The sequence below is a fragment of the Kryptolebias marmoratus genome, linkage group LG1, assembly GCF_001649575.2.
Source record: "Kryptolebias marmoratus isolate JLee-2015 linkage group LG1, ASM164957v2, whole genome shotgun sequence".
NCBI classification, from domain to species: Eukaryota; Metazoa; Chordata; class Actinopteri; order Cyprinodontiformes; family Rivulidae; genus Kryptolebias; species Kryptolebias marmoratus.
Genome location: NC_051430.1, coordinates 18532913 through 18545743, shown reverse-complemented (window position 1 = coordinate 18545743; position 12831 = coordinate 18532913). Strand labels below are relative to the sequence as shown.

General features: G+C 37.3%; 1 protein-coding gene across 1 annotated transcript in view; it reads left to right on the top strand.

The window, feature by feature from the left end:
* LOC108234441 (sodium- and chloride-dependent GABA transporter ine-like) overlaps positions 1-12136 on the top strand; it is a 28615-nt gene extending 16479 nt beyond the window's left edge. The window contains exons 2-13 of the mRNA XM_017413639.3: positions 1198-1332; positions 3783-3993; positions 4228-4360; positions 4568-4702; positions 5621-5724; positions 6401-6525; positions 9241-9353; positions 9543-9683; positions 9791-9890; positions 10001-10101; positions 10177-10344; positions 11712-12136. Of these exons, the coding sequence (XP_017269128.2) occupies positions 1198-1332; positions 3783-3993; positions 4228-4360; positions 4568-4702; positions 5621-5724; positions 6401-6525; positions 9241-9353; positions 9543-9683; positions 9791-9890; positions 10001-10101; positions 10177-10344; positions 11712-11792 (1547 nt within the window). The 3' untranslated portion in view covers positions 11793-12136. The remainder of the gene's footprint in view (positions 1-1197; positions 1333-3782; positions 3994-4227; positions 4361-4567; positions 4703-5620; positions 5725-6400; positions 6526-9240; positions 9354-9542; positions 9684-9790; positions 9891-10000; positions 10102-10176; positions 10345-11711) is intronic.
* Positions 12137-12831: the final 695 nt, after the last annotated feature.

Below are 12831 nucleotides of genomic sequence, written 5' to 3'. Positions count from 1 at the left end.
TAAGTATCCCTCACGAGGCAGGCAGACAGGCACAGGCAAACAGATAGGTAACTTATCTCCGAGGCAGGTGTCCACAGCAGACCAGACTGGGTCCACGCAGGTTAGGTAGTCCCAGGTAGGTAGAAGCACGAAAAAATACAAAAAGCTCAGAAAGGGTCCACTAGAAAAGCTCGTAATTCACAAGAGGCTTAGCACATTACCACAGAGGCAAAACAATGCTCCAGCGCTGGTCTGGTTCCCACCACGGCCTTAAGTACCAGCTGCCTTCTGATGCCTGATCTGCCACAGGTGTAGAGGGAGTGACGAGGAGCTGCCAATCAGCTGTCGAGACGGCCCACCAGGAAGTACCAAAAATACTAAACCTCCAGAATCACAACACAGGTTTTGAATTGACTGTGGTGTGAGACTCATTTGGCAAATAATCACTTCTTAAATCCATATTCCAGTGGCTTTACTTTGCTTCCATTTAGTTTGAAAATACACCCAAATCTCAAATGTAAAGTCAGATTCTACAGTCAACAGATCGGGTTAAAGGTTTTGTCTTTTGAAGAAAAAGTGAGTTGTGGCTCATCAGTACATATTCTTCAGTGCAAAATTGTAAAAAAATAACTTGGGTCATTCTACATTCTTTGTACCTTCACACATTGACTACTGCAATGCTCTTCTCTCTGGGTTAACGGAGGAAACGTTTTAAAGGTCTGCAGATGGTTCAAATTGCAGCAGCTCACATTTTACCCAAAGGCGGGAAATATGAGCACATTACGGCTGCACTGTCATCCCTTCACCGGTTCGAGCAGACTTTAAGGTCTTGCTGCTCACCTACAAGACTCTACATGTTCTGTCGCCTTCATATCTTTCTGACTCTCTGCAGCTGTACGTTCCACCTCAGGATCTCAGATCTCAGAGTACCGGCCTTTTTAAAAATTCCTAAAGCCGAAAGAAAAACTTTAGGAGAGCGTGCCTTTTACTTCTGTGCCCCGTCTTTGTGGAACAATCTCCTTCAAGACATCAGGCAGGCATGTTCTGTGGAGGTTTTTAAAGTGAAGTTAAAGACCCACTTGTTCACTCTGTCATATACATGTTAAATTCCATTTCCTTGTTTTATTAGGTTTCTTATCTTGTTTTTATCTGTACTTGTTTTTATATTATCATCTGCTTTTATATTCGTATTGTTTATATCTCCTTGTAAATGTTTAGGTGCGTTCATGGTTCCTTACCTGACCATGGTGATCCTGTGTGGCATCCCTCTGCTCTTCATGGAGTTTATTATTGGACAGTATACTCGTCTAGGACCAGTGCATGCTTTCGCCAAGATCTGTCCATTATTTAAAGGTGAGTGACTCTCGATAGGACAGGTAAGAACATCAGAAAGAATCGTCTTTGTTAGATTTGTCTGGTTTTGCATGCAATTAAAGCCTAGACATGAGTTAGCCTTGTTTTCAATCCAATAAGTCAAATATTCACATAAAGCTTTTTTATTCTCTCTTATTTCTTATCTGCATCTGGTTCCAAGTCAATAAACAGATTACTGTCTAAATTAAACAAGATCTCAGCCTTCAGCAATCATTATTTATTGTAGACATAATATGAAAATGCTTTCTGTCCTGTTCTAACCTCACTTTGTTTTCTAAAGTTTTCTTATCTCCCTAAAGACAGAGGTTTTCTAACCGATCAAAATGTCCTTCACTTGATTTAGCGCTCTTTGCTTCCTGGTTAATGCTCTGTGCTAAACAAGGGCCACAAACAGGTAGTTTCTATTTGTTTTTCTGAATGTATAACTCATTTTCTGTTTACCATGATCACTCATTTCGTTGCTTACACATATCACATAAGCTTATGTTTAATTTTTTTTGCCTAATCTTAAAATGTAGAGCAGCGAGTTTCAGTTTCATTTTTCTTAGTTGTTTCATTTGCTGCATGTGGGGAGGATAAAGAACAGGTACATAAAATGAAAACAGAACAGATTCTGTCTTCTCTGTTTTGTTTATTAAATCTGACAGACTGATTTTTAGTAGTTTGTTTGATCTGTTTTATCAAGCAGTTAACTATGTGTAGAAGATGTATGAAGTGAAAGAGAAAAATAAGCCAAGAGCAAAGAAAGTAGCACCTAAATCAGACCGTTCACAGTGATTCCAGTTAATCTTGAAGATAAGAACTGTTTTCCTCTGGCTCAGCTGTTTTCACTTGGCTCTCTATTCAATTTACCGGACAGTAACACAGAGGTAACGATGTTAGCTCTTGTGTGGCCATGTTTACAATAAATGAAAACATTAAATGTAATGCTCATCATCAACTTAGATGGATTTCAGCTCGATCCTCTGTACAGAACAACTTTATGTCTCAAATCCTTGTAAGTTCCTTTAATTAACTGCACATTTTAAGCCAATCTCCTTTATATCTATTAGATAATGTCAGGACTTTGACTTGACTGTTTTGAAAAAATCCTTTATTGTTTTGTTAATCGTAAATACACAAACATTTTATTTATTTATTTAGGACAACTGACTTGCTGCAGGACTTCCTTTATTTTAAGATTAAGTTCAGTAATAGATGTTCTGACGTTCTCCCTCCTTCATTTGCTCGTAGAAATTAAACTCTATTGTTCTATAAATAATAGCAAACCATGATACAACCATCCCCATGTTACAGACATGAAATGAGATTCTAAATGTAAAAAATCAGTGTTGTGTTTTCTCCAGACCTGTTTAAAACAAACAACCAGCCTATCTTTTTTTTCTGACATTTTGTGGGCTCTTTAGTGAACAGACACCAACAATCACTTTGGAGATCAGTTGCTTTTACATTTACTGCAGTGAACATCGTAGCTGGAAAGTATTCTTCTGAAAAAGGGATTTCAAAACTTCTGGTCAATGAGAGAAAAATTTAGTCACTTTTAATAGATTTTTTTTGTACACAATCCAGCCTGATAAGCATCAAAATCTCCTCGCTTTGTTTGTGATTATCAGACTTTGATAGATTCAAACCTCTGATTTCACCTATAAATTAACAGCTAATCCTAATGGTTGCTATGCTGTTTCTACTCTGAAATGTAACATGTTTTTTCACAATTAGAAAAAACTGGCATTTAATGCTGTTCTAAGTTTGATTTCTTGACATCTGTATTTTGTACTCTGAAATACTCCATCTTTAAAAGTTCGCATTGATGTGTTTGAATGGTTAATCTAAACATAAAAAGTAGTTTGAAATGGCAGCATAATCACAGACCTGTAGGAAAATAACATTTTTCCTAAAAAAATTAGTAGTACAAAATGTAAAGTTCCTGTTCTGATCTGCTAAAAAATGTGTTTTTGTGTCTTTGAGAGGACTGAGGTGAGGACAAAAAACATTTAATCTGCCTGGTCCAGATTCTCTACCTCTTCAGCATTGTTCAAGACAGGTCAAAAAAGATCTTCCACTGTACTCACATTCATACAGTGTGAAACCACACACACACACAGAGGAACCAAAGACTAAATAATTCATATTTGTAAGAGTGCTTTGATCTCCTCTTTACATATTTCGTCAACAGCCTTTGAAACAACAAGGACACTCAAGGGGGTAGCCTGAGGAATTTCTCTTTTCTAGAACTGACTTTTGTCATCCATCTTCATAGGAGAATTAGTCTATACATGCAGATATTATCCATGGTTTCAATGCATCATGATAAAGAATGCTTTGAGTGTGATATTTGTTAGAATAATAACTTCTTTTCCACAGATGGCATGACTTCTGCAGAATCGTCTCTCACTCTCCCATCCTTACCTCCACGTGTCACTCTGCAGGTGTAGGTCTGGGCACTGTTATCATCTCTGTTGTGTTTACCACCTACTACAACGTGCTCATGAGTTGGGCCCTGTATTATCTGTTCAACTCAATTGGAGCCACTCTACCCTGGGCGTCTTGCAACAACACCTGGAACGTCATTGAAAACTGCTCCAGCGGTTTTCCTGGAAATGCCACCCACCTGCAGTCTTCCAGCCAGCAGTATTTTGAGTGAGAACATTTTCAGGAATCGAATGTTGATCTACACATTTGCACTTCTTTCAGATTATTGTAGCTGTTACATGACTCACCTAAATAATGTCATGCTTTGTTTTAATAGTGAGGTTTCCACAGCTTTTTGAAACTTTTTGCTGCTCGTTCTGCCAGGGTCACTTGTTGCTTTACACAACATATTCAGTGGGTTTAAAGACACATGCATGGACAAATTTCTTTGCATCTTTTTAGTCACAAGCTTCTAGAGAAGACCAGTGGCATTGAAGAAGCTGAAGGCATACGCTGGGAACTATTTGGCTGTCTTCTTCTTGCATGGGTCATCATTTATTTATGCATATTTAAAGGAGTCAAATCCACTGGCAAGGTTAGTGCAATAGCTGTTTTTTTTTGTCGTTGTCTGCATGTTTAATTTAGTCAGAATTAATATTTCTATGAGTTTGTGCAAAATAATCTCGATCTGACCTATTTAAATAACTTTTTCCAGGCCAGACTGTGGTCATTACATGTTAAAAAGCACACTTAATTGTTCTCATTCTTGATATTTTTTTTTGTACTTTGTTGTGTCATATAGGTGGTGTATTTTACTGCGGTTTTTCCGTACTTTATCCTGTTCGCCCTGCTCATCAATAATGTGCAGCTGCCTGGAGCCAAGGAGGGAATCCTGTATTTTGTGACGCCTGTTTGGAGCAAACTGTTTGAAGTGAAGGTGAGATTTTGCTGATTAAAGAGTATAAACAACACTTAGACTGACTGTAATGATGCCAATGTAAAATTGGCACAAAAAAGCAAGTTTAACATGATCACATTCTAATTGTCATGGTTTTGGTGTTTTGTTTGGTTTTTAGTTCTTTTTCTGCTTGGTTTATCTTCTGAAATTGTGTTCATGTCTTGTCACTTTCACCTCCCCAGTAACTTGCCACGCCTCCTTCTCTTATACCTTGCCGCTCAGTTACATTCCAGTCTTTCATGCCACACCCACGTTACAATGTTGACTTAATCACTGCCATCATTCTCACCTGTTTGTAATCACTCACCTGTGTCCATTTTCCTCCTGATCCTCAGGCTTTAAATACCGGTCTTTTTTCTTCATTCTCTACTGGGTCATTTCGTTCCGTTTGTCGTCTACTTTGTCCTCTGTTGCCATGCCATGTTATACCTTGCCTTTCTTTTGATTTTGTTATTGTTAGTTTTGCTGCCTCGTCAGCCCTTTTGTTTTGTCAGTTTGTTTTAGTCAATAAATTAGTTTCCTTTTAAAATGAGTCTCCGTTCTGGGTTCGCCTCCGTCTCCCTCCCCCCTTATGACACTAATGAGAAAAAAATAGGTTCAACTTTGTATTTATTTTGTATCTGTTTATCAAAACACAAAAACTGGACACACTTATGTCTTTTTAAATTGAGGCATTTCTTATCATAATAAAGTTTTTTTGTATTTGTGGATGGATGGATGGATTAAAATCCATCCATTTTCTTTATCCGCTTCTCCATTCCGGGTTGCGGGGAGCTGGTGCCTATCTCCAGCCATCACTGTGCGAGAGGCGGGGGACACCCTGGACAGGTTGCCAATTCAAAGCTAAAATAAATGAAACAAAAACATTTCTGTTCACGTTGTCTTTTGTCTTAACAGATTTGGTTTAATGCAGCGGCCCAAGTGTTTAACTCACTCGGAATAGCATTTGGTTCGATGATTTCAATGGCAAGTTATAACAAGTTCAATGACAACATTTTCAGGTAAAAATTCAGTCTTTTTGTTTAAAAAAGCTTTTGTGTGGCTTTAACTTTCAAGTAACATTGCGTGATGAAGACCACAGCTTTATTAATAAACTGCTTTGCACATGAGGGCTGTTGTGTTCACAAAAAGTAATAAAATAAAAGTGGCTTTTATTTCTTTTAACCCTCTCAAGGCAGACGTTGCAGATTTGCAACAGCGAATTGCATATACCTAATTACTGCACATTCGAATTTTACTCAGATGATAATTTCCCCAAATATCTGATTTTTCCTGTTACTAAAACTTAATTTGAGCTTGAGAGGGTTAAAGAAATAAAGTCTCATTTACATTCAGTTTTTAAATGAAAGGTTTTTACTGAGCTGTTATATGCTTCAGTTCTCTAAGTGGGTTCTGCTGGGCTCGCAGTCAGGTGGAGAAAATGGAGGTACGGACAGTCAGGAATGACTAGTTTCATTAGGAACAAGAAGGTATGGGAGTAGTTTAGTGTCTCAGCAGAATTTGGGGAAACAGCCAACAGATTTCTATTTAATGGACATTTCTGACACAGAGGGAGCTCAATGAAATGACAGAAAGAGCTAAACCAGTCCCAAAAGTCAAATGTCTGTATTAATCATATATTTTAAATTGACCATTTTTATTTACTAGAACTTCCCTGAGTTTGTCTTGTAATTTCAGGGCCGTACTGATGGTGTCAGTGATTAACTCATTCACTAGTATCCTGGCTGGTTTTGTGATCTTCTCAGCTGTTGGCTACATGGCTCATATTCATAATCTCCCAGTGGACAACATAGCTACAGATGGTGAGATTCAATGGCTCTAACACTGTAGACCCTCTTTGTTTAATTTTATAAATCTTATTCTGACAGAAAGGGCTTTATTATAATGTTACAGAAATACAGAAAACATTGTTGGTGTGACGAGCTGTGTTTATTTTTATTCCCCCCTGGAGTATTTATTTATTTTTAACTTATAAGGGACAAAATAAATCCTACAAATATCAGAAGAAAACAAATATTTGTGTTCTACAGATTTTTAACGTCAGAGATTTCATGTCAGCTGTTTATTTTCCTCATCATAAGTAACATCACTCAGTAGCAGCAGCTGTTTAATGTTTGTCTCTGGAGAGTTTTCTAAAGGTTAAAAACTGTAATTGTTGACATATTTCAAGTTATCCCAGCTGTGCAAACTGTGTCAGCACAAGATGTCGGTGCTGCTGCTTTACAGCGAGGCGGGTCTGGTTCTGAACCTGCTGTGTCCTTTTTCTGGAAACAAATCTTAAATTTGTCAATTTGAGTTTTGAAGTCCAGAAAGAAACATGTCTTACACATAGAATTAGTTACCATGGTAACTAATTACCCTAGTCTGTTCATTTTCTACAATTCATATGTTGAGATTACTTACATTTAAGTCCAGGTTAGAAATACTTCTCTAACATAAAACATTAACTGTGACAGGACAGTTTCACCATCAGGAAATCCCAACATGGCTAAGTGATGTTTGATAAGTCAGCAGCTCGTTTAAAGTTTCACAGATTACTTCTTTACTCTAGCAATGATTCTACAGTGAATCTCGAAGACCAGCAGAAACTTTTTGCCTGAAAGCTGAGCTTGTCTGCACTGAGGATGAGTCTTTATTTGGATTGATGTCTAACCTGGACCTGCGACCTGTCCAGGTGTGTCCTGCTTCCAGGACAGTAACTCAAGGAGTTAGACACCAGCCCAGAAAGGAGAAGTGGGAAGTGGGCAAAGAAAATGGATGGTTCTAACCTGTTTTATATCCAGAAGGCATGTTTTTATTTTCAGTTACTGTAACATGCTTTTTTGCTTACTTGCTGAATTTGTAGTCTGGAAGTAACTTACTAAAAAAAAAAGCCTTCTGTTTTGAACAGAGGTTGTGCTCATTTTCACACAGTTGTATCTTGAAAAGGCTTTTTAACACCTCCACCAGGGAGGTTGTGTTTTCTGTAGCGTCTGTCTGTCAATCAAATTACTCAAAAGGTTATAAACAGATTTTTATGAAATTTTCAGGAAACGTCAAACGTGGTACCAGGAACAAGTCATTCAGTTTTAGTGGTGATCTGGTCAAGGTTCAAAGGTCACAGATCAGCCTGTGCTCTAGCTCTGCAGCTGTATATCAGGAATGTTAAACTCCACAGCTGGACACCTCATGGGTCAAGGGTGATCACCATTGATTTCAAGGTGACCAATCAAAGGTCTCAAATAACTTTATGCCCTAACGATGCAACCATGTAATGGAGGAAAAATAAACTCCACAGCTGGACACCTCTTAGCTTAAGGATGATTGTGATGTATTTCAAGGTCATCAGGTCAAAGGTCAAGGTCACAGGTAACCCCTTCATTAAAAACTTGTCTCTCCCCAGGAAGTTCTCTTTTCAGTTGTGCCTGTAGGTTTGTCTGTCTGTTAGCAAAGATCAGTTAAAAACTAATGAACAGATTTGGATGAAATGTTCAGGAAATGTTGTGGTTGTCACATAAAACAATGGATTAAATTTGGGTGGTGATCCACATTATGAGCTGGATCGCACTAGCCTTTTAATCACGCTATGGCCTTGGTGGAGGTTTGCGCTCTCTGAGTGCTTCTAGTTATTTATGTGTTCTTGGTGAATCATAAAGAGCACATTTTTGATGATGATTTTTTCATTATCAGTGCATGTGCTTCATTAAGCATGAATATACTCAGAGCTGATTGAAATGGCCTGATGTGAATGTGGTAGTTATTCAGATATTAGGCTCTCAGCTCAATAATGTCCTCCAAAAGTCACCACCATTAAGCCCATGTGAACCTGCCTTAAAATATTCTATATTCATCATAATTAAAACAGCCAACAATGAACATCCAAATTTTAGCATTTTACTTAAATTATAATTAGGATAAAATGGACTGGATGATCACAGATTTGAATCTAAAACTTGTGTTGCATTAAGATATGACTGGATTGCACTGCAATAAATTAGACTTAATTGATATTTTCTGTATAGTACGCTGATATAACCTTTGTTGTAAATTGGTGTTGAGTAAATGAACTGATTTAAAACTAAAATAGCTGTTTGGAAATATTTTTATAGCTTACTAGTACATAATAAGCTGTGGTGAATGAATCTACCATTTACTCCGAATCAAATGATTTGTGGTGTATTAAATGTTTGACACATTACACCCTGTTAAAATGACTCAATGTATTATTTACACATTTTATCAGCCTACAAATGAAACATATGAGATGTCTACATGAGGTTAAGCAGTGGTAGTATATATTTTTATCTTTTGGCATGAAAAGCAAATATACGTAGTCTCAAATATTAGGGAACAGGAGCATTTAATCTTTTAAATCTAACATTCCTTGAAGGAACACATATCATCATCTGGCTTTCATACCAGAGTTTTAACGAAGCTCTTTTAAAATTGTGAAATAATGATGGAGTTGTAGTCTGTTTGATCTATAATGTTATTGCTTTATCGTTCTATGAGGACAGTTTTGTTGTGATGTGACTCAGGTCCTGGTTTGGTGTTTGTTGTGTACCCTGAGGTCCTCTCCACAATGCCTGCCTTTCAGCTCTGGGCCCTGCTGTTCTTCTTTATGCTGCTGTGTCTTGGCCTCGACAGTCAGGTAAACATATTCACCTCTTCTAATCACTCATACTGGGATGATAAATTAACATCTGAGTGACGCAGCACATTTAAAGTCCCTGATAAGGAGAAACAAATGAATCCTGTCTTCTTAGCAAAGATGCAGACATGTTATTTCATAGTGAGGCCACCATTATGAGCTCACAGTAAATCCAAGTTGTTTCTGCAGTTCGCCAATGTGGAGGTTGGTATAACATTCCTAAAGGACGAGTTTGGACCCAGAATTTTGCAATTTCTTAAACGAGAGGAGCTGCTGGTCCTGATTGTGTGCATTGCCTGCTTTCTTCTGGGGATCCCTCATGTGACTAAGGTACAATCAGAAACTTACCTTCTGTTTGCAGAGAACCATATTTCAGTGTGTTGTGTAGCCTGCATTAGCCTTACTGGTGTAATTTGTCTTTCCCTCCTCCTCCACAGGGAGGGATTTATGTGTTTCAGCTGGTGGATCACTGCATTGCTGTGGTTTCTCTTGTGGTTCTAGCTTTTTTGGAGGTTTTGGCTGTATGCTGGATCTTTGGTAAAATTCCACATTAGGTTCAAACTCGGACGTTTTGGTTATGATCAAAATGATTTAGAAATGCCTACATGCAGCAGCCGTTGAACCAGTGCTTGTTTTTTGTCTGTCAGGTGTCTCTCGGCTCTCTTTAATGTTGAGGAGGATGTGTGGCAGAACTCCAAGCATCTTCTTCCGCCTCTGCTGGCTGGTGATCTGTCCTGTTCTCATATTGGTGAGTGCTGTTTGAACTGTGTGACTAAAATCACAGGGGAATCAAGTGTTCAAGACTGTTGTTTCTTCTGCATAGTTCATTCTGATCTTCAGTATTGTGAATTACACTCCTCCTCACTATGGGACGTACTCGTACCCACTGTGGGCTGAAGTGGTGGGCTGGGGCATCTCGTTAGTCTCTATAGTGTGGATCCCTCTTGGTGCTATTCAAGAGATCTGTAATAACAAAGGACCACTTCTTCAGGTGAGTAAAAACTTGTTAACCAAACTCTTTTGTAATCACCAAGTTGGCCATATGAATGGTATGTTAGTGTATTATAATTTGCTAGTTAAATGTCATCTGTAGAGGTTTGGTTGAAGACGAATGGACATTTGTTGATTTTATCAAAAATCTCATGATTAAATCAATTTTATGGGTTTCATTCAAGAGTTGTTTCAAATTACCAAGCTCTTTTTCAGTTTATGTTGTAGCTGTGGTGATGCTGTGGAATGCAAAGGTTTGGACACCCCTGGCTAATGTTTCTGTTTGAATAAATTAAATAGTTACATAACTTGCTGGTTTCCTGAACATATAGCGTTACAGATGAAACATTTTAAGCAGGATTGCTGCATTTTTTTCCTAGAACGAAAAAACAACAGAAACAGATATAATAGAGTTGAGCTCTCAGATAACATTTACTTAAAGCTCAATCCCATGTTAGCCACTATCTAACACTGTAAAAATTCAAATAAGGACAAAGCTTAGGTATTTTTGCACATCTATTACCCCAGTTTGTAAGGAAGTTACAAAATAAAAAAGATATTTGTAAGTCTTTTATAAGGATATATCAAGATCCCAGTTTAGCTACAACAAATCTTTGGGAGTTGTCTCCCTCTGCAGTTGTAACCCTCTGTTGTGTCGCCACATCTGGACGAACAGGTTCATTAAGAAAAAACCCTCAGAAGAAAAGCTTTTTTACAAAAAATATCTAAATAAGTTGCATGCGTTTTAGGAACAATTCATGTAGACTGATAAAAACGGATTAAAAGGTTTTTATTTTTGCTGCAATGAGAGAAATATGTTTTAAAGTTAAGAAGGTGCAGAATTTTTTTTTTCTTTCTAACAGTTAAACACAGGACCGAATCAGTCTTTTGTTTTCTAGCTGGAGACAAAATTTACTTTTTAGTGTTTCTTGACTAAGTGCTAATCCTGCTGGATGTCTAAAGTTTTGTTTTGTGATGAAACAAACTGCTTCCTTAACTGTTCATAAGAACAGAAACACTGAGCAGAGGAACCCCACATTTATGGATCCGGCCCATTATTTGCTGAAATTGTTGGACTTCTGATGCTGCGGGCAGGAGCTCTAAACTGATCGCTTCATCCTTGAACAATAAATAAACCGTAGTCAGATAATTGTTGACAGATTGGTGGACCAGCGTGTCATTAGACCAATAAGATAATCACCTGAGTCCTGCAACACACAGGACTGAGTTTGTGTTGATCTTATGGCAGGTTGATTTCAATGAGAAATAGGACTAAATGTTTTTTCTTCTACAGTTGTTTACTGATCACTTTTTCACTGCTTGAATTTACTTTTCACTTTTTTCTTTCTTGATGGTTTTAACGCTCAGAGACTTAAAAAAGCTGTAACTCCAACATTGGACCTAGATGACAACCCAGTGTCTGGAAAATTATCCACTTCAGCCGTGTGAGCGTGGAGCCAAACCGTGTGTGTCTGCGAGACAAACAGTCCTAAAACAAATCTGATGTTTTTATTGACAATCTAACTTGAAATGATCTGAATATTTGTGGGTTTTTTTTTTTGTCATTTTCCCAGTGTTTTGTGCACAATATTTGTCAATAGAAAGTTACATTACTTTTCTTTGTCATAAAATACATCAACTGTAAAACAACGCAGCAGGATGTAAAACTGTATTCACAACAGGTCACTGTTTTGTTTTTTAAATACCTTTTGGTCACTAGACTGAAAGAACAAAATAAAACTGAGTTATGAACATATGCTTTTAAAATCTTATGTAATAAACTTGTTCAAAAATATACCAAGTTTGCTTTATTTGTGCTGATGTGTTTCATTTAAACTCTATATATCTAAACTTATCAGCTTTAGTTCAGAAACTGTTTTAATTGTCAAATTCTGCTGCGCTGGTAAAATCTGACTTCTCTGCTATCATTTCAAATATTCCTTCAAAACACAAAACTTTAGTTTGATTCAGAATTGTTATGTAGTTTAATGAGAACAAACCTGAACTGAGTGGGACGTTTTAGAGCATAGCACCATGCAGAAAGGATAAATTAAAACAAATAACAATTTAAAACATTGCAAATGGAAAAGGAAAAAGAACACCTAGAATAACATCTTTAAATGTTGTAAAGCAACTATAGTTGCATCAGTTCAATTCTATTTGATTTTTAGATAAAACAAAGCCTGATCAAAAACCTATAATTGTTGAAGAACTGACTCTTTGGCATAGGCCACAAACACAGCTTAATAAAAGTGATCATACAAGCTAAAACACAGGCATGTTTTCTAAACAAAATGTTTACCAAATCTAGGGCTGAGTTTTATTTATTTCTATAATGTGTTGAGGTCTTTATTTGTTTACCAGGAATGCAGACATTTAGCTCTGTTGAAAACATTTTTGTGTTGTTTGGACGTTTGCAACCAGGTGGCAGCATAGCAGCATAAATCATTTTATGGGTTTCTGAAGAAAGAGGTTCTGCATTATAATG